The 23,172-nt window shown below is 40.7% G+C and overlaps 1 protein-coding gene across 2 annotated transcripts; it reads left to right on the top strand.

Moving 5' to 3' along the window:
- Nucleotides 1-1,089: 1,089 nt before the first annotated feature.
- nfatc4 (nuclear factor of activated T cells 4) lies at nucleotides 1,090-22,435 on the top strand. 2 transcript variants are annotated; one of them, XM_082512508.1, is made up of 13 exons: nucleotides 1,090-1,907; nucleotides 6,096-6,262; nucleotides 10,288-10,800; nucleotides 15,802-15,977; nucleotides 16,091-16,253; nucleotides 16,439-16,539; nucleotides 17,001-17,102; nucleotides 17,354-17,541; nucleotides 18,028-18,168; nucleotides 19,239-19,294; nucleotides 19,393-19,519; nucleotides 19,668-20,390; nucleotides 22,168-22,435. In XM_082512508.1, the coding sequence occupies exons 1-13, from the start codon at nucleotides 1,715-1,717 to the stop codon at nucleotides 22,236-22,238; spliced, it is 2,721 nt and encodes a 906-aa protein (XP_082368634.1). In that variant the 5' UTR covers nucleotides 1,090-1,714; the 3' UTR covers nucleotides 22,239-22,435. The 2 variants fall into 2 exon arrangements, with proteins under 2 accessions (XP_082368634.1, XP_082368635.1); XM_082512509.1 differs by lacking the exon at nucleotides 1,090-1,907 and adding an exon at nucleotides 4,413-4,654.
- Nucleotides 22,436-23,172: the final 737 nt, after the last annotated feature.

Here is a 23,172-nt window from a genome sequence, read left to right as displayed (position 1 = left end):
AGCAACTGGCTTCACATCTGCTTTTGGAAAGGTACAGGAGGACTTTAAATATTAATCACACTGTCTGAAGCATGCTTTCACTCGTAGTTTGGACATTTTCTTGTCTCTTAGGAAAGCAGGAAACTAAATGGTTGATTAGAAAATTTCAACCACCATGAGGTCACCAATCAAACCTCTATGGGTTTTTTTCTTTACCACAGAGAAAACAATTTCCCTGATTATAACCCAATGGAGTCAGTGGGATTTTTTTCACCGTGGTTGTGTAAAGGTTTATCAAGTCTGAGGCTTGTTAGGGCCTCAGAAATTCTTGTGCCTGCCTTGCTGGTCGCACTTTTTCCTCTCCCCAACCACACTGCAACATCTTGAAATCAGTCCAGCATCCAAGGCCTGCCCACACAACCCCAAGAGGATGACATAGAGAGTGAAACAGGCCCCCAGCTACACACCAGTATAACATACTCCTAATGATTGTGAGAACGAGAGGAGGCCGAGGAAGGAGGACAGAAGAGACAGAGTGGAGGGGAGGGGGCACTGAGAGCTGAACTGAGGCGGAGAGAGCCAGAGAGAGAGTGTTTATTTAAGTTTTTCGTCTCCTGACTCAGACAGAGAGCAGACTACAGAGGATAATGAGAAACAGACCTTTGGTGGAGAGGAAGAGGAGGGAGGCAAGACTCAGGAGAAGGAGGGACAAGGAGGATTCAGTGGGGAGAAGAGGGGAGAAGGAGCTGGGAGGGAAAGGAAAAAAATGCAAGAGAAGAAAAGGGGAGGGGTGACAGCCAAAAAAGGGGGGCTGTTGTGTTCATTGCCACAGGAAATAGGCCCTCTTATGTTCACTAACTGACAGTTAACATCACAGCCCTGGTGGCCGTGCAGGCGGCCTATGGCAGGTTTCAGAGATAATGAACTTCTTGCCATGTGTCCTGCACATGATTGGAATAATAATCATATTGTTTTGGGCTTAACTATGCGAAAATCTAATTGATGATAAGGATGATGAGGACATGAAGTTGATTTTAAAAGGAAAAACTAAATGAGATGATGCAAATGATGCAAAATGAGACAAGAAAAGAGAAATTTGCATGGGATTGTTATAATAAGTTATATTAAGTGAACGACTTCAAGAGAAACCTTCAGAGTGAGCGAGGCAGGGGGAGAGGAGAGGAGGGGGGCAGGAGGTTGGGCAGAGGGGATTCATGACTGACAGACATGAGGTCCTATGGGGAATGAGTAACGGACCAACTGGAGCTGGGAAACCCACCCAAAGGCAATTAAGGGTAAAGGACGACAAAAATATTTGATAAACTTTTTTTCCCTCCTCCCAGTCTCTTGAAGAACTAGAAGAAGAAGCTACAGGGATGACGATGGAGCTAGAATGAAAGAGCCGACGGTATTTTGGAAATATGATTCGGAGAAGACTGTAAATTATCCGGAGCGAAAATTTGATTTGGATATCAAGACATCAAGTCTGGAAAAACTTGCAAACAAGGAGGCAAGAAGCAGAATTTTTCGCGTAGAAACTTTCTGAAGCAAAACTTTCCTACATATCCCAGATGAGGAATATTAGCACAATGACGCGCACTTAGGAGAAGAGTTTGGGGAATAAAGTTCCTTTGAATTCTTTTTAAAGGCGCACCAAGGGACGTTAAAATCGCCTGACGCAGGGAGACAAGATTGTATCAGTATATCTGTATCCTGTCCTTGCTGCCGGAGGGCGATGGGGGCCGCGCCGGGCTCGGGCTGGGAGGAGGGAGAGTTCGAGTTCAAGTTGGTTTTTGAGGAGGATCCGCCGTCGCGGCAGAGCCAGGGTCCATCCCCGGTGCGCTCTACCGAGCCGGAGAGCTCCGCTGCCGGGGAGGAAAGTGAAGGCGCCCTGCTGCAACTCGACTCCTCCAGCAGCAGCAGCCTGGGTTAGAGTCACTTCCTGAATAGCTGAATGTGTTAAAAGCAAAGGGACATACTGGATAAAGGGGGTCTGAGCGGCCTGACGGGGTGGCTTCTAAAACTCATGGGAACTTCTGTGCGCGTGCGTGCCGTTGCGTGTAGTCTGATGGGGCTTTCATCTGCATGCCTGTGCTTATGTGATGTGTATGTTTGAACGTACGTCCGATGCTTGCGTGAGAACGAGTATATTTTTACTGTGTGTTTGTTTTCTGTGTGGTATGCATCTGCGTGCATATCTTTGCGCATTGTGAGCTTGTGCATGCGTGCAGCCCCAGACTCAATGTGTTTCTAATCAGCTGTGCGTGTGAGTAGAGTTAACAGCTGCCAGCTGGGAAGGAACCTCAACCTCTGTGTACTGAATACACACACACACACACACCTCCCTCCCGTCTTCATCCGAGCTCCACCAATACATACACATACCTCACATCCTCACATCTTCTCACTCATTTGTTTCCCGCCCACACTGGCATACATTTGTATTACCACACCCAAGGTATGAACATTAACTACAGGAGAAAAAGGAGAGGGCAAGTCTTCACGTTTTTCTTCGCTTTTTTTTAATGCTTCAGAGTATGTAGGTTTTATTTATTTGGGTATAAATCTCAATGGATATGACCATAAAATGTGTTAAAGTTGGGCTTTTCAAAACGAAGCAATGCAGAAGTTAAATATGAATCCAGTATCTATCAAGGTAAACAGATGCTGCAACAAGATTGTTGTGGTGGTAAAGTTTGTTCACCAATGAGTTGAATAATTTAACTGTCAAAGACTTTTAAAAAATACATTATTGCAAAAATACTTATACTTTAGGTGAATCAGTCTATTATGCTGCTCCAGATCTGTTTTGTGACCTATTGTTTTTACCCCGAACCTCATGCCGGAAACCATCTCATTTAAGATCGAAGTTTGTTAAAGAGCTGGACTCTCGAACTGAGATTCTCTGAAGTATATTAGATCTGTTAGACTGGTATCTCCAAAAGAAACTGATCCAATGATAATTTAAATTATGTTTTTTTTAAAGATTAAGAAGAGAACACGAAGAGATAAATTCCCCATTAAATTGAGGCAAAAAAAAAAAAAAAAAAGACAACAGTTTAAGCTTAAGAAGAAATCAATCTGAGTGGCACAAATGTATGTTTTTTTTTCCATTTCCTTTGAACCCTATAAGGCTTATATATATACATGTATACATACATATATATATGCCATACAAGGGGGCACACAGCAGTATTATGCCATTTTTGCTTTTCTCTTCTCTCAATGTCTCATGACCCCTCTCATGTATTTTTCCACCACTTGTGAGGCCCCACAGACCCCCAGGTTGAGGTAAACATTGCTTTTTTGAGGTTCAGGTCAGGACATGGAAACAAAGATGAAAGTATATTAGATCAGTGAGTCTTTTTCCCCCCCTGTTCGATAAGTGTTAGTTAAATTCTAGTGCCTCATAAACTCCTGCTGGTCTACATATAAACCGCTAAATCACTGATTCATGTGAAAAATCCGCCAGCAGAAGAGTTGCCTCAGTACTGTAGCTTTAATCACTTGGAAATACTTTTGTTGCCAGGAAACATTTGAAGAGATTTTTTTTTCACCCAGCTTCTTAATTCGTTGGCAGTTGCTGTTGTGTGTCCGCATTGCCCAAAAATTGCCCGCATGGCCCGCCGCCACTACGGAGCGGCAGCGAGCCTCGTTCATTAGAGAGTAACTACTGTTTGACTCCATGTGAAGCCAGACCACACCACACTGGGAAAATGTTGTGGCAAGGGATGTGGCCTTAAGGAGTCAGTTTGGTGGCTTATGGGCAAAATACAAAGGAGTCATGTTGAGATTATACAATGAAAAAAGTCTCTATATAAATGTCAAGGTCAGCGGTGGATTTGGGTGTGTGGTTCTTCATGCTGTGAAATGAATCAGTGGGCCAAAAGTAAACTTCATGATTTAGTTAGAATTCCCATTTCACCCTTTATTGCGCAATTTGTAACTATAATACATGGAAAAATGTACGAAATAGTTTAAAAGTAGAACTGAAAGTTTTGGAGGGATTTTGATAAATTGTTGCCATACGACAGAGTGATTATGGATAAAACCAAATCCCACTTTAAGGCAAGATTATCACAGTCTTTTTGGCCCACATTTAGATTCATCTGGACACCTACGTTGATGTTTTTGAACTGAATGTGGAAGCTGGCAGCATTTACCATTCCAAGTTTGGTCCCCTGTTTCCTGTTGCTTTTATTAACAAAATAATAAAGACTAAGACTAAAAAATAGCGTGAAGAATTTTAAAATGAAAACCAACTGGTGTCCAAGAGTCACAAAAAAAACATGGCTAATACCAAACTCATGTCTGCCTTTTAAATGTGAAGCTATAGTTAGCTGCTAATAAGCCTAGCTAGCATAAAGATTTAACAACAGCTTCAGAGATAATAATACATTGATTTTTATGCTTCTGACTAGGTGTTTCCAGTCTTTATGCTATAAAATTAAGCTAGTTGTCTCCAAATAGTGTACCAAGTATATGAGTGTGCAGTGAGGAACAGTGTAGACACCTCAGTGAATGGTCACGTTATGATGGTGCAGCGGTTTGAGTGTCAGAGTGATCCTGGAGGTTATGTTGTTGGGGGCATTTCCTCCAGGTTGGGTCTCCCAAGACAAACTGGTCTGTGACTGAGACTCGGCTCATTCCAAAAAAGCTCTGAACGTGACACATGGTCAGCATTTTTTCCTGTTTTTTGTGGACTGTATAAAACTGTCTGATAAGGTGTCGGAGACAAATTATATCCTAGGATTAAACAGCAATGCTTTTAGTGTTGTGATGGTAAAACCTGTGGGCAGATGTTCACATTGGTTCTTCCATGTAGAGTGGAAGTCTGGTCAGAGCTATAAATATTGATTAGGTTGTGGCAATTGGGAAAGCATATGCATGCATCTTTTTTAAATACATTAGCATTTGACTGAAGTTCACCTATATACACAAACTACTTTTTCTTTTAAATATAATGGCATATACATTTGTCTACATGTAAATTCTGTTTCATTAATTTCATGGACTCTTACATGTCTGGATTATGACATTTGTCACCTTCCTAACCCCAGTGTCTGCATTATAACCCTGTGATGTGACACGAGTCTGGCTCAGGTTGCTCAGTACCATAAGAGACAGAGTTCAAAGCACGAGGTCAGATGTTAGAGGTGTACTCGTGGAGTATGTGTTTCTCGAATTGCTTGCTTTTCGTTTGATTGAGATTTAAGAGGGGCATCCAGCAAACAGCGACTTTCCCAACTCCTAATTTCATTTTTTAAGCAAGGAAATGTATGGTGTGATGCTAGTGGAGCTTTTTACTAAGAACACAAATACCGCTGTAATGCTATGTTCCTTCAGGCGATGTAATCAGAAGAAATTTTAAATGACAGATGTAATAGAGGCTTCCAAATACCACTATTTGCCTTAAGATTTTGGCTGGCTATCAAGTACACCTTGTACACAAAATGTTTTAAAATCACTCAATAATGTTAAGCAGCTGTTTGCCTCAGATTTTCTAAAAATGTCAAACGACTTAATCCTCTGTCAGTGCAGCTAGTTGTTTCTTATCTATTTGCTAAGCTAAGTTACTAAACTGTTTGGAGTAGTTTTGCATTTTCCGAAAATGACTTCTATTTCCTAATTTATATTAAAAGTGACAAAAATGCTGCACTTGCTTTTAAGACATTATTGCGGTAAAATTCCAGCGTGTGCATTTTCCATATGGTAGCAATTACAGTAAAATGAAGGGAAACTGATGTGTAAAGCATGATAGAAGCACACTGATGATAAAAAATGAATCCTTACTCACCACAAATTGTGTTTACAATATTTTGATTTTCATCTAATGAGTCTCTCTCACGCCAGAGGCACAAGAGCAGGACAGTTGCAGAGCTAGCTATTATTGTGTGGTTAAGGGGATGAAAAGCAGATGAATAATTATTTATTGTCATGTGGATGAAAAGGTGTAAAGTGAACAGAACAAAGTGCTGTTCTTTGGGAGCATGGGATTATAGTCAGTTTAAGCAAGCAGGCAACTTGCCAACAGAAAGAGATTTTCTAATTCATATAATTTGTGGGTGTGCCCTTCATGTGTCCGGACATTCATCCCAACCTTTATGTATTTTCAGTTCCAGACAAAAACCTGGCTGCCTCTCACGCAGGTCACTCAATCGACATCCCCAGCCCGACACCTGCGTCCAGTCAGCGGGCAGGGATGCATTCCCCACCTCCACGAAGGGATCACTTCAATAAGTTCAGCGGGACCTATGAGAGCCTGCCGGCACGCTCTGTACAGGTGAGACAGCCTATGTCTAAGTATTTCATATAATCTGCAGTTTCAACCTCAACTGAACAAATGACCGTAGAAAGAATCAGCTGCAGCAGCTGCAGCAGCCGTCTGATTGGTTGACCTTAAGTTTGTTCCAAGCGCATATTCAACTTTTGTAGACACGCCATCGATTGCATGTAAGTCAGTCCAAGAAGAAGGAGGCTTCCTCAGCAGATTTCTCTTTGGTTTCCTTCCATTTCCCCTTAAGATTAAGAGGTTTTCCTTACTTGGAGAGTTTTTTTCTGTATCCAAACCAAGGGCCGAAAGACTTAGGGTATATAAGTTAAAGTTTTTTGAGACAAAGCAAACAGACTTTTAAACACTCACACATTTAGTTGAGGAAATATTATGCACTTCTTTACTATGACTTGAGCATTTTGCAGGGCAGCTGCTGAAATATGTTGTAATATTGTCTCAGAATATAACAAGGTGAGAGTACATGTACAGTTTTCACTGAATTCTGTGGTTTACTGGGTAAAAAAGATTGGTCTTTTGTACCTGAAGGACCCAAATTCTGGACTTGCAGACAACACAAGGTAAATGAAAAATAATCCTTGATTAGGTTGAAAGTCCTTTACAAAAGTTGAAAATTCCACAGCTGCACAATACATGAGGGAATAAACACAGAGAGGAAAACAGACTATTAAAATAAAACAGGAAGTAACTGCACAGCGAATCACGTGAAAAAGAAGAAGACTTGACAACGAGAGGGTGGAGAAGCAAGCATGTTCCTCAAAACATAAAAACATCCCACAAATAAAACACATAACCCAAACTGTATTATATTAACTAAAACTCAAAATTATAAAAACCACAGGACGTGACAAACAAGAGGTTTTAAACACAGCCAGACACCCAGCCTACTTTCTCCTACTGTCCTGGAGTCATTTTGAAAAAGTCTGAAGGCAGCTAAATTTCACTGTGGCAGATTTTATATATTAGGTTTCAAATTAAGCTAAAGAGGCTTTCAGGGAGCACATCCTTAAAAGGGGTCAGTGCCAAGAAAAGGATCCAAATCCACACATAAAAAAAGCTTGTTTTCTCATAGTTTATCTCACCACGATGTTAAATGAAACTCTTAGTACATACAAACAAAACGTAGTGATCACTGCCTCAGTGCTCTCTAAATAGAGAAGGGAATAAATAACGTATTTTTGCCTTGCCGTTAACAGATGTCCCCTTTAACTACTTGGTGGAGACCACAAGAATGAACACTTTCTAATATTTTTTCTTTGCTTTTTATACATTATTATTATTATTATTATTATTATTATTATTACTACATAATAATAATAATAATATAACAACAGACTGTTCTCTCTGTTGAGGTCAGGAAAGCGATTCCGCTCCCTGAAGACCAACACAGAGAGACTGAGGAGGAGCTTCTTCCCGCAGGCGATACGGTCTCTCAATCACACCACCACACAGTACTGACCCACACATATGGTTCTTACACACACACACTGGACATTCTGGACTTTGGTTTTGCACAACACTGGTCACTATATTCTTCATTTCCAGTTAATACTTGTACAGCTGCTGTTATTGTGTATATATTTATTTATATTTAGATTTCTTCATACATTCTTATATAGTTCTATATTGTGTATTGTGTATTTTGTTGTACAGTTATTTTATTTTCAACTTTAATTTATATATTTATCTTTATCTCATTCTTCCCAGTTAAATTTACCCTTCATTCTAATTTGTGTTGTACAGTTATTTCATTTTTAACCTTAATTTATATTCTATTCCTTCCTAGTTAAATTTACCCTTTTTAATTTTTCATATTTATTTCCTATCTTATTCATAGCCTTTTCCTTTTTTTGTTTTCTTTAGGTCACGAGCAGTTGTCCAAGCATTTCACTACATATCGTACTGTGTATGACTGTGTACGTGACAAATAAAATTTGAATTTGAATTTGAATTTTATTATTATTATTATTATTATTATTATTATTATTATTATTATTATTATTATTAACTCCTCCAGTTCTGATAAGACTTGGTAAGGATGTAGAGTGGGGTCATGTCAAAAATCCATTAAAATTTGGTCTGCATCCATCAAGGTCTTCAAGGTCAACTTCATTATTTATTAGTTGAAAATTGTCAAAAAGGCTCATAACTTATAAAAATATGATTCTATGCCGTGTTTGTAGAAAGTACCATAGACAATCTTAAAATATCATGTTGCATTTGACCTTTGACCTCTCCTTAAAGGTCAAAAGATTGATCTGAAGGTCAAAGTAATAACAATGGTTTAAAGAGCTATTTAAAATTGTGCTTCTTACTGCCAGTTTTCTTACTGAGATTTGAATTGTTAATTAGATACAGTGGGGCAAAAAAGTATTTAGTCAGCCACCGATTGTGCAAGTTCCCCCACCTAAAATGATGACAGAGGTCAGTAATTTGCACCAGAGGTACACTTCAACTGTGAGAGACAGAATGTGAAAAAAAAAATCCATGAATTCACATGGTAGGATTTGTAAAGAATTTATTTGTAAATCAGGGTGGAAAATAAGTATTTGGTCAATAACAAAAATACAACTCAATACTTTGTAACATAACCTTTGTTGGCAATAACAGAGGTCAAACGTTTACTATAGGTCTTTACCAGGTTTGCACACACAGTAGCTGGTATTTTGGCCCATTCCTCCATGCAGATCTTCTCGAGAGCAGTGATGTTTTGGGGCTGTCGCCGAGCAACACGGACTTTCAACTCCCACCATAGATTTTCTATGGGGTTGAGGTCTGGAGACTGGCTAGGCCACTCCAGGACTTTCAAATGCTTCTTACGGAGCCACTCCGTTGTTGCCCGGGCGGTGTGTTTTGGATCATTGTCATGTTGGAAGACCCAGCCTCGTTTCATCTTCAAAGTTCTCACTGATGGAAGGAGGTTTTGGCTCAAAATATCACGATACATGGCCCCATTCATTCTGTCCTTAACACGGATCAGTCGTCCTGTCCCCTTGGCAGAAAAACAGCCCCATAGCATGATGTTTCCACCCCCATGCTTCACAGTAGGTATGGTGTTCTTGGGATGCAACTCAGTATTCTTCTTCCTCCAAATACGACGAGTTGAGTTTATACCAAAAAGTTCTACTTTGGTTTCATCTGACCACATGACATTCTCCCAATCCTCTGCTGTATCATCCATGTGCTCTCTGGCAAACTTCAGACGGGCCTGGACATGCACTGGCTTCAGCAGCGGAACACGTCTGACAGTGCGGGATTTGATTCCCTGCCGTTGTAGTGTGTTACTGATGGTGACCTTTGTTACTTTGGTCCCAGCTCTCTGCAGGTCATTCACCAGGTCCCCCCGTGTGGTTCTGGGATCTTTGCTCACCGTTCTCATGATCATTTTGACCCCACGGGATGAGATCTTGCGTGGAGCCCCAGATCGAGGGAGATTATCAGTGGTCTTGTATGTCTTCCATTTTCTGATGATTGCTCCCACAGTTGATTTTTTCACACCAAGCTGCTTGCCTATTGTAGATTCACTCTTCCCAGTCTGGTGCAGGTCTACAATACTTTTCCTGGTGTCCTTCGAAAGCTCTTTGGTCTTGGCCATGGCGGAGTTTGGAGTCTGACTGTTTGAGGCTGTGGACAGGTGTCTTTTATACAGATGATGAGTTCAAACAGGTGCCATTCATACAGGTAACGAGTGGGGGACAGAAAAGCTTCTTACAGAAGACGTTACAGGTCTGTGAGAGCCAGAGATTTTCCTTGTTTGAGGTGACCAAATACTTATTTTCCACCCTGATTTACGAATAAATTCTTTACAAATCCTACCATGTGAATTCATGGATTATTTTTTCACATTCTGTCTCTCACAGTTGAAGTGTACCTCTGGTGCAAATTACTGACCTCTGTCATCATTTTAAGTGGGGGAACTTGCACAATCGGTGGCTGACTAAATACTTTTTTGCCCCACTGTATATTTTTTTGTGTGTGTGACAATGTTTGTGACGAGCCTCTTATCTTTTTTCCAGGTTTCTGAATCTCGTGTGGTCGAGTGCCCCAGCATCCAGATAACCACCATCTCGCCTGATGATGACACAACACCCACCATTTCCAGTTACTGGGACATGGGCAACAGCGGCGGTTGGGACAGAGAGCGCCTTTACCTGCCTCTACTGGATCCTTTTACTTATCGTGACAGATGCCCCAGCTCCCTCAGCCCCAGCCCCGCCTCTAGCCCCTCCTCTCGAGGCTGGCTCAGTCCCGCTTCCAGCTGCGACTCTCTGCTGGTGGAGGAGGAGGAGCTGAACGAAGGCAGCATCAATTTTGGGCACTCATCATCCTCAAGGCCCACCTCACCTAGTGGGAAGAAGCGTAGAAACTCCCCGCTGGCGTCTCCCTGTACTTCGCGCAGAGGGAGTTACTCAGAGGAACTGCAGGGGTGCAACCTGGAGGGTGGAGAGTCCACCCCTCACTCTCAAGCTCCGCCCAGCAGCTGTGAGCTCAGCATTCCTCAGAAAACCAGGAAGACATCATTGGAGCAGGTAAAGTGCTGTGTGTGATCTATTGCCTTTACTTAGGTGCCGCCCTGCCAAACCTGGAGTAGGCCTCTCAAAGCAGCAGTATAAAATTCTGTTTTCTAACTCGGCTCCTACTCTTAGACCTCAAGCTGCCATCCCTGTCTAGTTTGTTTGTTTGTTTTTAAACTAAAACAGAAATTACAAGAGAGGGTTCAATCTAACTGTCAAGCCAAGGACACTGCACAGTCACACAGTAAAAAACTTGTGGAACTCAAGGTAGCCAAGCCATAATGAATGTCCAGCTTCATGATTTATTTGAGTCTATATGTGACCATCATATATCAAATGAACACCAAGCTGTACTGAAGAAGACTTGAAACCAGTGACTGACCCATTAAACTTATCAGGAAAATGTTCAGTGAGGCAGAAAATCGAGTGAAAACTCAGTGATTTCCTCATTGACTTCTATGTAATGGCGCTCGCAATGAGAGGAGTCGCCCCCTGCTGGCTATCACAAAGAATGCAGGTTCAAAGGACCTTTATTTCAGAGCCATCTATACAGTGTATGCTCATTTTATGTTGCTTTTACTATGCTTCTGTCTAGCATCGACACTAAATATGTATTTTAGCAAATACAAAAACTGAAGCAGTTTAAGTCTTAAAACAGTTTTCAAGAAAGCTAAAAGCTGCAACTTTTGAATGATACAGACACCTACGTTTTGTCTGTGAAGGTTCTCAGTCATCCAGGTCATCGTAGTCAAAGGAGCTTGCAAAGAAAAGCGTCTGGACTTCTATAAGTTGCTTGAAGACGTTTCACCTCTCATCCGAGAAGCTTCTTCGGATGAGCTTGAAGAAGCTTCTCGGATGAGAGGTGAAACGTCTTCAAGCAACTTATAGAAGTCCAGACGCTTTTCTTTGCAAGCTCCTTTGACACCTACGTTTTAGTTCCTGATTGGATGTTTAATTTGCAAAGATTAAACTCTGTTATGTTTTGAGATTTCATTTTTATTGTATGGGTATTTCTTTCCCAATACCTTGGCTTCCTCTGGTGATGGATAATGCTATGTTGCTGTATTTACTGTGCAAAAACTCCCAGTCTGTGTGTTCTGGTGCTGTGGCTGCTTTATACTTGTGTTATTACTGAACCCTGATGTATTCATCAGAGTGTGAGAGTGTGTGTATGCTCAGAAACCATGTAAAGGCATGGAATGTGTGTATGGCTGGGTGAAAAAAAGCTCTCTGGATGCTCAGTTAGAACAGAAAAGTGCTATATCTATATCTAAGTATCAGTCCATTTACTTTCAGCAATAGTTCCACATGATTGGCGGTCCAAACAGTTTTGCCATTACTATACTTCCTCTGTAATTTTTTGTAGAGATAAGCAGGCCCCTCTGTGTAGACGGCCTGCCTATAATCCACGTGCTTGGACATTATTGCATAAATGTTGCTAATATTGCATTAGTGTATTAGTGTAGATACCTCCAAAAGCTGACCATGATGTAATTTTCAGGCTGCATTGGCATGTTTTCTTACTCCTTTATTTTGTGATCTGTTCCTTGCCATAGTTTTGTTGACTTTTCTTTAGAGTACATTAGGGTTCCCTTACACAGAAATAAGGAAAACAACATTTACTTCTTTCTCTAAATCTATAAAACTTTGGTTTTTGGATAATCAAACATGTTGTCATGATTTGAGTAGTGTCAAAGAAAGTCTTTGATTCTAATGTGTAAGGATTTTTAACATTTGATTTTTAATATGTTATATGGGCATTGTAAAGATGCCTGGGTCGTTGACCCAGGGTTTTTGAGTTTATTATTTATTATTTCTAGTCTTTGGTTTCTTTGAGTTCTGTCTTATGGTTTATGTCTCTGTCTTCTCTAGTTGCTATCTCCCCTGTCAGCTGTATCCCCTTGTCTAGTTCGCGTCTCTGTGTATCCTTAGTTGCTATATCCCCGTGTCCAGTCAGTGTCTGTGTCTGCCCTGGTCCCACATCTCTGTTCCCTCTGTTGTAGTGCCTGCATGTGAGTCTGTGTCTTTTGTTCAGTCTGTGTTATGGGTTTCCTGTTTTACTTTGAAAGTCCACGTCTGATTTTAATGTGTCTGGTTTTGCTTCCCCTTGTCTCGTTAGGCCTGATTTGCCCCAGCTGTGTGTCCCTCCTGTTACCCATTCCCCGATTGCTCCCTCTGGTCGTGTCCAAATTCATGGGCTGCATCCTCCTGAGGCCGCATTTGTAGACCGATTACGTCACAGCGACGCACCGAAGGCTGTCCAAATTCGTAGACTCCTCCGAATGCAGCCGACAAATGCGTCCTCCTTTTCCCTGAATTTGAAGGATGGGTCGGGTGTGTCCTTCGTGGCCTACCATATCCCAGAATTCATAGCGCGGCCCAGCCAAACTCCAGTTTCCAATAATGGCGGCCGCTACTAAGTTTTAAAATTACTCATACTAATCTTTCTGGGTCACAAAATAAACTTTTAACATATTTTCAGGCGAGAAAGTAGTTGTGTAAACATCAAATATCTGCTCGGTTTATCAAGATATCGCATATTTGCAAAAGTGCTTCGACGTTTTCGGAGACGTCTGCTACCCACCAGCTCGATAGCTAGCCGGGAGCTCCAGGGTTACTGATGCGGCTGAGAACGGCACAACTCCCGGCACATCATTTTCAGATCACCGCGGACTTTCGCTGCTCGGGTTAAACGTAATATATAAGTCACTTAGACAACCTAAAAATGTTATTGTTGGGCTTTTTTCAGTGTTTTGTTTGTTCGTGAGTAAATCGGTTTGGCTGAGATTAAAGTTATTAGATTAGATTAGATAAAATAAAACTTTATTAATCCCCCGGGTTAGAGATGGACCGATCCGATATTACATATCGGTATCGGTCCGATACTGACCTAAATTACTGGATCGGATATTGGAGAAAAATAAAAAATGTAATCGATCCATTAAATATCACGAAAGCACAAAACTTGCAACACGCCGTAACTCACCTCAGAACGTTAGCACGTCGGAGCAGTATGCATCACGTGATAGAGCGGCTGTGGCATGCGGGACCTGTCGGTGGTCTGGATAGCATTTGGAGCTTCGCTAGCAACCCGGCATTTCATCTCCGACAAAGTTATCCCCGAGAGAAGTAAAGCAAGTGTGTAAGTCCATCTCTGAATGTTTGTAAAGCATTCCTGCGTTAAGCTTAACAAACGATATATGGAGCGACTGCCTCTTCTTGCTGCTACTTCAATCATGAAACTGCTTAATGATCAGCTGATCGGCTTTTCTGTCGCGAGTCCGTCTCTCTTGTTTGCTTTTGGCCCACTTTGCACCAGAAAGAGGAAACCAGCGGCTGAACAACAGCAGCACGTTTAAGCTTGATCAGCTATTGTTAGAATGTATTTATTATTACTTTCTACTCCAGGATCTTTTTCTACTTAGCTGACGCTGGTAACTGTGCAGGGGCGGATCTAGCAAAGTTTAGCCAGGGGGGCCAATAGGGCATTAACAGGGAAAAGGGGGCACAAAGACATACTTTTCTTTCTTATACTCATTTAAAATGTCTAGCTTTTAATAAATAATTATCTGACACCCAAATTTTTAATTTGATGTAAAATGAATAGAAGTCAATTCCTGTATATAGTAACTATTAAGTCTAATATACCCTAGTAAGCTATAGTACTTTTTCCTTTGGGAAGGTACCATCTGTGCAGTCTGCAATTTTGTTGAAGAAAGATGTTGAATCTATTTAATATTTCTTGAAAAATAATTGATTTCTGTGCATTTTTTTTTCACACTGCATCAAATTAAGGTTGATTACGTCGATTAAGCATCATGAGGTGGAGCGTGAGGGGTGGTTCCCTATTTTTTATTTATTTATTTTTGTTGTTGCTGGGAGTTGGAACTCTATTAGTTAGGTTGCTTAATATTTATGCTAAGTACTCTTTAAAATACCAGAATAGGGAGGATGGTGTAGGTTTAAGTTTATTAGATTGATCAGTATTGCTGAACTATGAAATATTTTTTTTTGCATACAGGTATAACAGAATAGCTTTAGTGTAGTTGTTGTTTTAAATTTGAGTATGAACTTATACAAAATGCAGCAAGATATTTAAAAAACAGTTTTGTTGATTAAAAAACACTGTATCGGATTCATATCGGTATCGGCAGATATCCAAATTTATGATATCGATATCGGTATCGGACATAAAAAAGTGGTATCGTGCCATCTCTACCCCGGGTGGGTTCCTCCTTGGTTTTTACACAGCTGACTAAACGTCAAACAGAAAACTGATTAAACAGAAGTATGAGACAGTCGAGAATTTACACCAGTGCCCTGTTATATTTTAGATAGCAAGAAGCAGACGGCTGAGTTTATTAAACTCCACCGAGACAGCGGTGACGCTAATCAGAAGGCTAGACCGTCCAATTTCACGGCCGTTTACTTCCGGCCTACCCGACCTTCTGAGGACCCGGCCCACGTAGACCGCGAAGGCCGGGTTCTCAGGAGGATGCAGCCCATGAATTTGGACACGACCTCTGTGTATTTGAGCCCTGTGTTTCTTTGTGTCTGTGTTGCGATCTACCGTTTACCTAGCTGTGTTCTGTCAGTCCTCCGGTGTAAGTTTAGTTTGATTTTTTCCAGTTATGTTATATTTGAGTTTAACATTAAAGCTGTTTTGAGTTCACATCTGGCTCTGGAGTCTGCACCTTGGGTCCTATTCCTGTCTGCACACAGCCCACACATAACAGGCATGTGTTTATTTTTAGATATGTTTCTCTCTTTTAGCTAGCCTCACATGCCTGTGTATGTGCGGTTTTGTTGGTTAATTTAATATGTTATCAATAGGCAGGGACTACAGAAGAAAATTAGCTCGTGCGGCTAAATCTGGCACATTCACATGATGAATTGTTTAAATAAATAAAAACATAAACATACAGAGAAGACTGAAATATAAAAGAAACATAATAGAAATAGCAAAGCAAAAACAAGTCTGTGGAGAACTAAAGAGGTGGGATTTTTGTGTTGCAGTTATCTCCCAGGGAGGTGGACCAGGAGCAGGCTCTGGGCCACAGCTCTCCCTGCCCACTGCCAGAGACCCAGCAGACCAGGAGAGAGCCCCCATCTGTGGGCATGGACTACCTCTCTGTTCCCCCTCCTCTGGCCTGGGGCAGAACCCGAGCCAGCGCCCACAGCCCTCTATTCAGGCAAGGACAGCATCACTTTTCAACATTTCAATCCTGTAAATTTACTTGCTTCTCTCCATGTGGGTCTTTCTATTCTTACTACATCTAAAATTCTCACATCTGATTTATTTCAGGTCTAACGCCCTGCCGCCACTTGATTGGCCTCTGCCATCCCAGTTTGACCAGTATGAGCTGCGTATTGAGGTCCAGCCTCGGCCACACCACAGAGCCCACTACGAGACGGAGGGCAGCAGAGGAGCCGTCAAAGCTGCACCGACTGGACATCCTGTTGTCAAGGTGAAAACGAAATTTCTCAGGGTTTTTTTTTTTTCACCTTTTAACTGAGTTATATGATATCAGATCTAATTTAAGGTTAACATGTCTTTGATCATGTTCACACGACACTGGAACAAATTCTTTGGCCACTGCTGCTGGCCTCATCGCAGTTTGATTTCACACTGCGTCTCTCTCTATCTTCACAGCTGTGTGGTTACACAGAGAGAAAACCGCTCTCTCTTCAGGTTTTCGTTGGAACAGCTGATGACCGATCAATCAGACCACATCCTTTCTATCAGATACACAGGTACTGAGCTGCAGTATTTTTCTATTTAAACACAAATGTTTTCTTCATGCCATGATGTTCAAGGAACACAAAATTCAGGGGACCCATCACGTGACTGTCGTAGCTTTAACCATTGTGCAATAAACCACCAGCTGGTTCTCGTGTTAGTCCAGAAAATATGTTACAACAGTTGTTGTTAGTCCCTTCCCATAATCCAGAGAATATATTTTTGATTATGATATCCTATATCGAGTGAAGTGCAGATCCAAACTGAGAAAAAAGTCATTAGAAAAAAAGCGAGGGTGATATTAGTGATTATTGATCTCATGTGTTCACAGAACTTGAAGTGACGTGAAAAGGATTATTAATCCTCACATTTTGGAAGCAATTTCACCGTTTTTCGTTCATAAATAACTTGTGTTCTGCTGGGATTTCACTTTATTTTTCTCAGCTGGTAAATTTAAATGTATGTTCCCCTTCAGAGTGACTGGAAAGATGGTGGGCACTGCCAGTCACGAGAGCGTCCAGGTGGGGACCAAACTACTGGACATCCCCCTCAGCCCCGAGAACAACATGACTGCTCTGTAAGTCAGAAGGATGCTCTCACTGTCCTCGTCATGTTTGTAGAAAAAGGATTTTTTTTTTTAACACATATGCTGGAGTTGCTTATTATATATGCTCGGGTGGGCTGCTCATGTTTGACTGCTGTGTCATACCTTTGTAACTGGTCTACTTTAAGTTTTAAATAGCTCTTTCCCTAAAGTTTCAGTTTCAGTGTTGAGTGAAACTTTTCCTACTCAAAATTATGTCATGAGACAAATCTTGTGTTTCACAGCATCGACTGTGCCGGGATTTTGAAACTGAGGAACTCAGACATTGAGCTGAGGAAAGGAGAAACAGATGTTGGAAGGAAAAACACACGTGTTCGTTTGGTGTTTCGTACCCACCTCCCTATAGTGCCCCCTTCAGGACCCCCTGGACGAGTGTTGGCTCTGCAGGTTGCCTCTCTGCCCATCGAATGCTGTGAGTGGCTGCTTTATGGAGAATTCATATTATGATACAGAATCCTTTTACAAAGGAGTCACATTTGAAACATGCAGTGTCACTTGGATTTGTCAAAGGTTGAGATTTTTTACAATTCTGCAAACACTGATCACAAGTGCTTTGCTTTATAAACATTATTTTATTTTGTTTTTCACTTCCAGATCTTATTTGATATATTTGATTTTATTCTACTTTATAATGTCATGTCTTTTTAATCAACCTTATCCTGCATTACTTCTGCTCCACTACTCAAGCTCTTAACTTCACTGATTACTCTTTGTTGCTTTTTTTTACATTTTATTTTACTTTGTATTTTATGGATTGATGTTTTATTGCATTTTGCTCTGTATTATTAATGGCTTGTCCGTCATCTGTAGAGCACTTTGAGATGCACTAACCTTGATGAAAGGTAGTGTATGATTAAAGTCTGACTACATATGCATTTATCGTTTCTCTCCACCACAGCCCAGCGTTCGGCCCAGGAGTTGCCTGTCATCGAGTCGGTCAGCCTCACTTCCTGCTCTGTGGAAGGAGGGGAAGAGCTGCTGCTGAGCGGCACAAACTTCCTGCCAGTCTCCAGAGTCCTTTTCATGGAGAGAGGCACAGGTAAGCGTCCAGAGGAGCCTTGGCGCATTTTAATTTACAGAACTGGCAGTAAAAGTTGATTGGGAATATAATAAGACAGAAAATAATTTGAAATCACTTTTTAATATTAGGTAAATGATACTTCAGCTCATTAGATTTAGATTAAAATAGTGCTGCAGGAATTCACAGTTAGAACTTACAATTCTCTAACTGTTAACTTCTCCAACTAGTTAAACATGCATGGGAGAGTTAACAGACCCACTATACATACACAGAGAGGCAAGAGAGGAAATAAAATTAAATGCAAGACACTAAACACAAGGAACTTCCAAAATAACATGTGAGAGTCATAACTAAATGGAACAAACACTGAGGGAACAAATAAAAAACGAGTCAACAACTGAGAAAAGCAAAATGTTCAAATAACATAAAGATCAATAAACCAAAATAAAAATACCAAACAACCTAAAACAGTTCAAAAACCACATTAAGTTATAATACACACACAAAAAATGATAATTTTCACTATTTCATAGTGAATAGTTCTCTCATATCAAATCATAAAAACTGTCAAAATGCACATTTCCAGGTTCCCACACATAGTTGACAAGCATTTCAAATGCAGAGCACGAAGGATTTGATGCAATGCTTGTGCAACTAGGTCTAATAAACATTGAAGATGTTGTGGGACAATATTTTTTTATTACAACAAACAATAGGCCCCTTTAAATGGTTGTCTTCACATATTTGAAGTTCATTATATGCTGATAATTTTCACATTCAGGTCTGTGTAATCCAGGTATTAGAAACTTATCTCACATGTATGTCATAATGTGGGGAGAACGTGGACTCAGAGACTCAAGAGTTTTAAAAATCAACAAATCTTTATTCAAGCTGAACATCAAAATTCAACCCAGTATACACACAAAGAAAAAATTATATGATGATTATTTGATGATGAGTTCAGAATCAGAAGGGGGATACTAGAAGTCTAACAGACATTTTAAATGAAGCTTAATTCAGATGCTGCACTTTTATAATTGACTTGTGTTCATTATGTCAAACCTTGCTCTTGTGCTCTTTTGCATTAGATGGCAAATTACAGTGGGAGGAGGAGGCTCATGTTGACCGTGACAACAGCAATGAGGTAAATTTGTGAAATTTCAGCAGACGCATCCAACACAACTGGAGATGCTCTGATAAATGCTCTGTAATCCCCCTGTATGTCGTCTTTATGCCTTCCAGTGTCTGTTATGTGTGAGGGTCCCAGCCTACAGTGACCTATCTGTCAGTCGGCCTGTGTCGGTCAATCTTTATGTTTCTAATGGGAAGAGGAAACGGAGCAGCACTCACTGCTTTAAGTATTTACCCAGTGAGTATCTAATCCCACAAATAATTTTGAAATAAAGAGATTTATAGTTTGAAATCCAATGTAAATACAACACTTATATGTGGCAGCTGGACATGCTTTACATGAACATCAGTTATGTGTGTCAGTTATTCTCGGTTTCTTCCCTCAGTTATGTTCAAAGAAGATGATCCCCTGCTCTCTCGATCCCCTATGCTGCCTCTGGATGGCGGAAACATGTGTCCTGCAGGGGGTCCACCCAGGATAGACAAAGGCTTCCATGTGAGAGGGGACCATATGTCTGATGAGCAAAATCTGAGCTTCCACCTACCCCCCTATCCCTCCACCTATTCCTCTCCGTGCCCACCCATAAACTACAATGAGGAGTACTGCTCTAAACCTGATGCCACGGTGGAAGAGCCCGGCGGGACCAGGCCAGCACTATCCGAGCGTCACCCCAGTTTTGAGAACCTAGAGCTGGGCTTCACCGAGCTCCTTCCCCCTCTGTACCCACGTGGTCCGCAGCCTCCCTCACCTTCACCTTCCCCATGGCTGGACTCACCCTACTTGTCCTCTTCACCCTCTCCTTCCCACTCATCCTCTCTCAGCCCTTTCCCAGCTGGAAGTCCTATCTCAACCTCCCCTCTGCCTCCCATCCCCAACTCCTCTTACCCACAGTACTCTGCTTATGCTCAGGAGGTCTGTCCCTCCCCTCCTACCAACCCAAACCCCTATCAGGATATCTGCCCAGCATCCTACTCCCACTATGAGGGCTGGGACCCGCAGGGAAGAGTGCTGGATACAGGAAATGGGGGAGAGAGGGATCCCAAGATCCAGGAGTGTCCATTGGAGTTTACCAGCTCTGCCTCTATGCACCACATTACCTTTGAAGAAGGTGAGACATAGTTTTTTTCAAAAAAAAGTGATATTTGAAAACTGATTTGATAAAAAAAAATGACATAAGTGGCTACAAACACAGATACAGAAATGTTGGAGGAAGAAATACAAAGAATTTTTAATATTCTGGATAGAAGAAGGAATGGTATCCACTGAATGGACTTTGCATTTTGGCTGCCACTCTCTAGGTATTTTGGGCGTTTTTTTATTTTGTTTTTCTGGCCAGAAGTGACCAGATTTGGAAGAGAATGTGGAGTACTAAGATATCTGGTAATATCACCAAATTTGCCATACATATCTGTTAATTATTGATAAGAAACATAAAAATAAAAAACAGAAATTTCACTCCACAAAACTAGATCACAAAGTTCTTGGACAGCTGTACCACACAAACAGCACAACTACACTTAGCAGCCTTTCTAGTATCTAAATGTACAGGTTATAAAATAACTTTTTATTTTGAAAGGGCAAACTTTTCACAGAGACAATTTGTTGTACCAGACTGTAAACACGACTTTAATGCCGTAAAGCTGGCCATTTTAAAGTGAGTATCAGCGGAAGTTGACTCACTTTTGCAGCCAGTCTCCAGTGGCCACTATAGGAACTGCAGTTTTTAGCACTTCAGTGTTCTTGTTTTTCAGCCCCGGGACTATGATTTTTAAAGGCACTTTTTAAAACAAGTTTATTAAATCATGTTTATTAATGCTGAAATATTTTTCTACTCAGTGCATTGTCTTTGATCTACAAACACTGCTTTATGGAGTGAGAATGTGATATGACATGCAACACAGGCTCTCTGATGGCCAGGATAGCTGGTGATCATGTGGTATTTGGTGTAAAGATTTGGCTACCAGGCCGATTCACAACTTTATATGGACATTACCTGCAGGGTCAGTCATAGTAAAAAAGAAAAGAGCTGTATTTTTGTCAAAATTTGAATAATCTGAATTTATGCTCTCCAAATTAGTTTGCCATTTAATTTGGCCCCAAAAATTGTCTTTTTGATGAGAAAGTGAAACCTTGTTGTAGGTAAACTGGTAGCTTGAGAAACAAAGTGGTTAATTCCAACCTACCTCTTGACTAAAATAAAAGAACCCAGAAAGACTAGTTTTCAAACAGGTAACTCCTTATTTGTAGAGTTTCAGTCTCTTCTAAAAACACCATCAAAAGTCTCTTGCCGGGTTCTACTAGGACCTTCTTCCTGCTTCCTGTTACAAAGTGCTTACTCTTAAGGGGTTGCTCGATTGTTTGGGTTTTCCCCAATACTGTAGGGTTTTACGATTATTGATGATTGATTTAACTGCATGGAGTTATTGATGGTGACTTGACTTGATTGAGTTGATAATTGTATAAACTATTTTTGATTTTTGATTGTGACAGATATATAGACAGATATTAGTCAATGTAATGTTTGGTAGCATCTTGTGGTTGCTGGTGTTTTTAGATGTTTACAGTCTTCACTGTAATTTGCATTATAACATTTAAAAAAAGAAACAAAGCATTAACCTTGGTGGTTAAGTTGGGGACTAGATTTTATTTTTACTTGATGCAAGAAGATGTGGTGTGGTGTGCAGTTTTTCTAGATGTTCCAAATACGTAAAAAAAAAAAAAAATACAAATCTCTAAAAAGGGGATGTTGAAATACGATTAAAATAAAGCCAATGAATTCTGAAAATATACATACAATTGAAACTGACAGTGCAGTATAGGTTATTTTGTATTTTGCAGCAGCAAATTGCATCAAGTGAATCTGTGATTTTCTTCTCCTTCCACAGTATCAGAGTTCATCGGGGAGGACATCCAGTCTTACCAGCCAAGCTTACAGATGGACAACCAGCCAAACTGAGCTGAGAAGGTCCCCCGTTTGATATTCAGCCTCATTTTAAATTCCTTATGCACTCGGTATCAAGATGTGTCGCTGCAGTTACATGTAATATTGAAAGGGGATTACCAGGACACTGTAATTATGACCACAGGTAACTGTTTTATAAAGGGAAACTAATATTTGTAACATGTTTTCAAAATAAATTATATAAGAAACTGCTTGAGTTTGAAATGTCTGCAAAACATAGACCATAATCTTTTTTCAGGGGCTGTTTTCATTGATGTTTTTCTTTTGGTCCTGAACTGGGCTTAATCCACAACTGGGGAAACCAGCTGCTACTGTTTCTCAGTATATATCGGCTGGTGCAGGGCTGATATTTGACCTCTTGAAAGGATGATAAGGCAGGGACTTTTAAAACAGTTTGAAAGGTTTGTAAGAGATATAGTTTGTTAGAATACCTCAAAGTAGAGCAAGTTTGTTTCAGAATGGTGAAACATGGAGGAGTTGGTGGGTGACTCAGCAGAAGGATGCTTCAGCAGTCTTAAATCAGCAGCTGTTTGAAAGAGTACTCATAGTCCTGCAACCCTTTACAGTGTCCTTTTTTCCTCCTCTTAAAGAACTGTGGCTAGAGGAGAGATGGATGAAAAGTCTTTAAGTCTCGCAAAACATTCAAGGTAATAAAAAGTTTTCAAACAACAAGAAGATCTTAAAGTTGCAGCAGATAGTTTGCTGACACTTTTATGGGTATATATGCTTCGCTGCAACCATACATGGGCATGCTGTGAGCTTGAGACCAAAATCACTAATGGTACAGGATAGTTACAGTATAGCTGCCGTGGAGCTCTGAATGTAGCTCTACTGAAGCCATAACGCCTTCATGACACTGACTTTTCCATTTCCTCGTCCTACTTTTCTCTCTGGCTGCAGCTCAGGAAAGGTTGTTAGTTACACATGG

This window comes from Aulonocara stuartgranti (assembly GCF_965226115.1).
Source record: "Aulonocara stuartgranti genome assembly, chromosome: 18".
In the NCBI taxonomy this organism is placed as follows: Eukaryota; Metazoa; Chordata; class Actinopteri; order Cichliformes; family Cichlidae; genus Aulonocara; species Aulonocara stuartgranti.
This window is presented reverse-complemented; position numbering and strand designations above follow the sequence as displayed.

Excerpts from the sequence above, each read along its gene's own strand:
- nfatc4 (XM_082512508.1), top strand. The coding sequence starts at position 1,715 with ATGGGGGCCGCGCCGGGCTCGGGCTGGGAGGAGGGAGAGTTCGAGTTC. Across the intron at positions 16,540-17,000 it reads CCTTTCTATCAGATACACAG|AGTGACTGGAAAGATGGTGG; the intron begins GTACTGAGCTGC and ends GTTCCCCTTCAG. Across the intron at positions 17,103-17,353 it reads GAGAACAACATGACTGCTCT|CATCGACTGTGCCGGGATTT; the intron begins GTAAGTCAGAAG and ends TGTGTTTCACAG.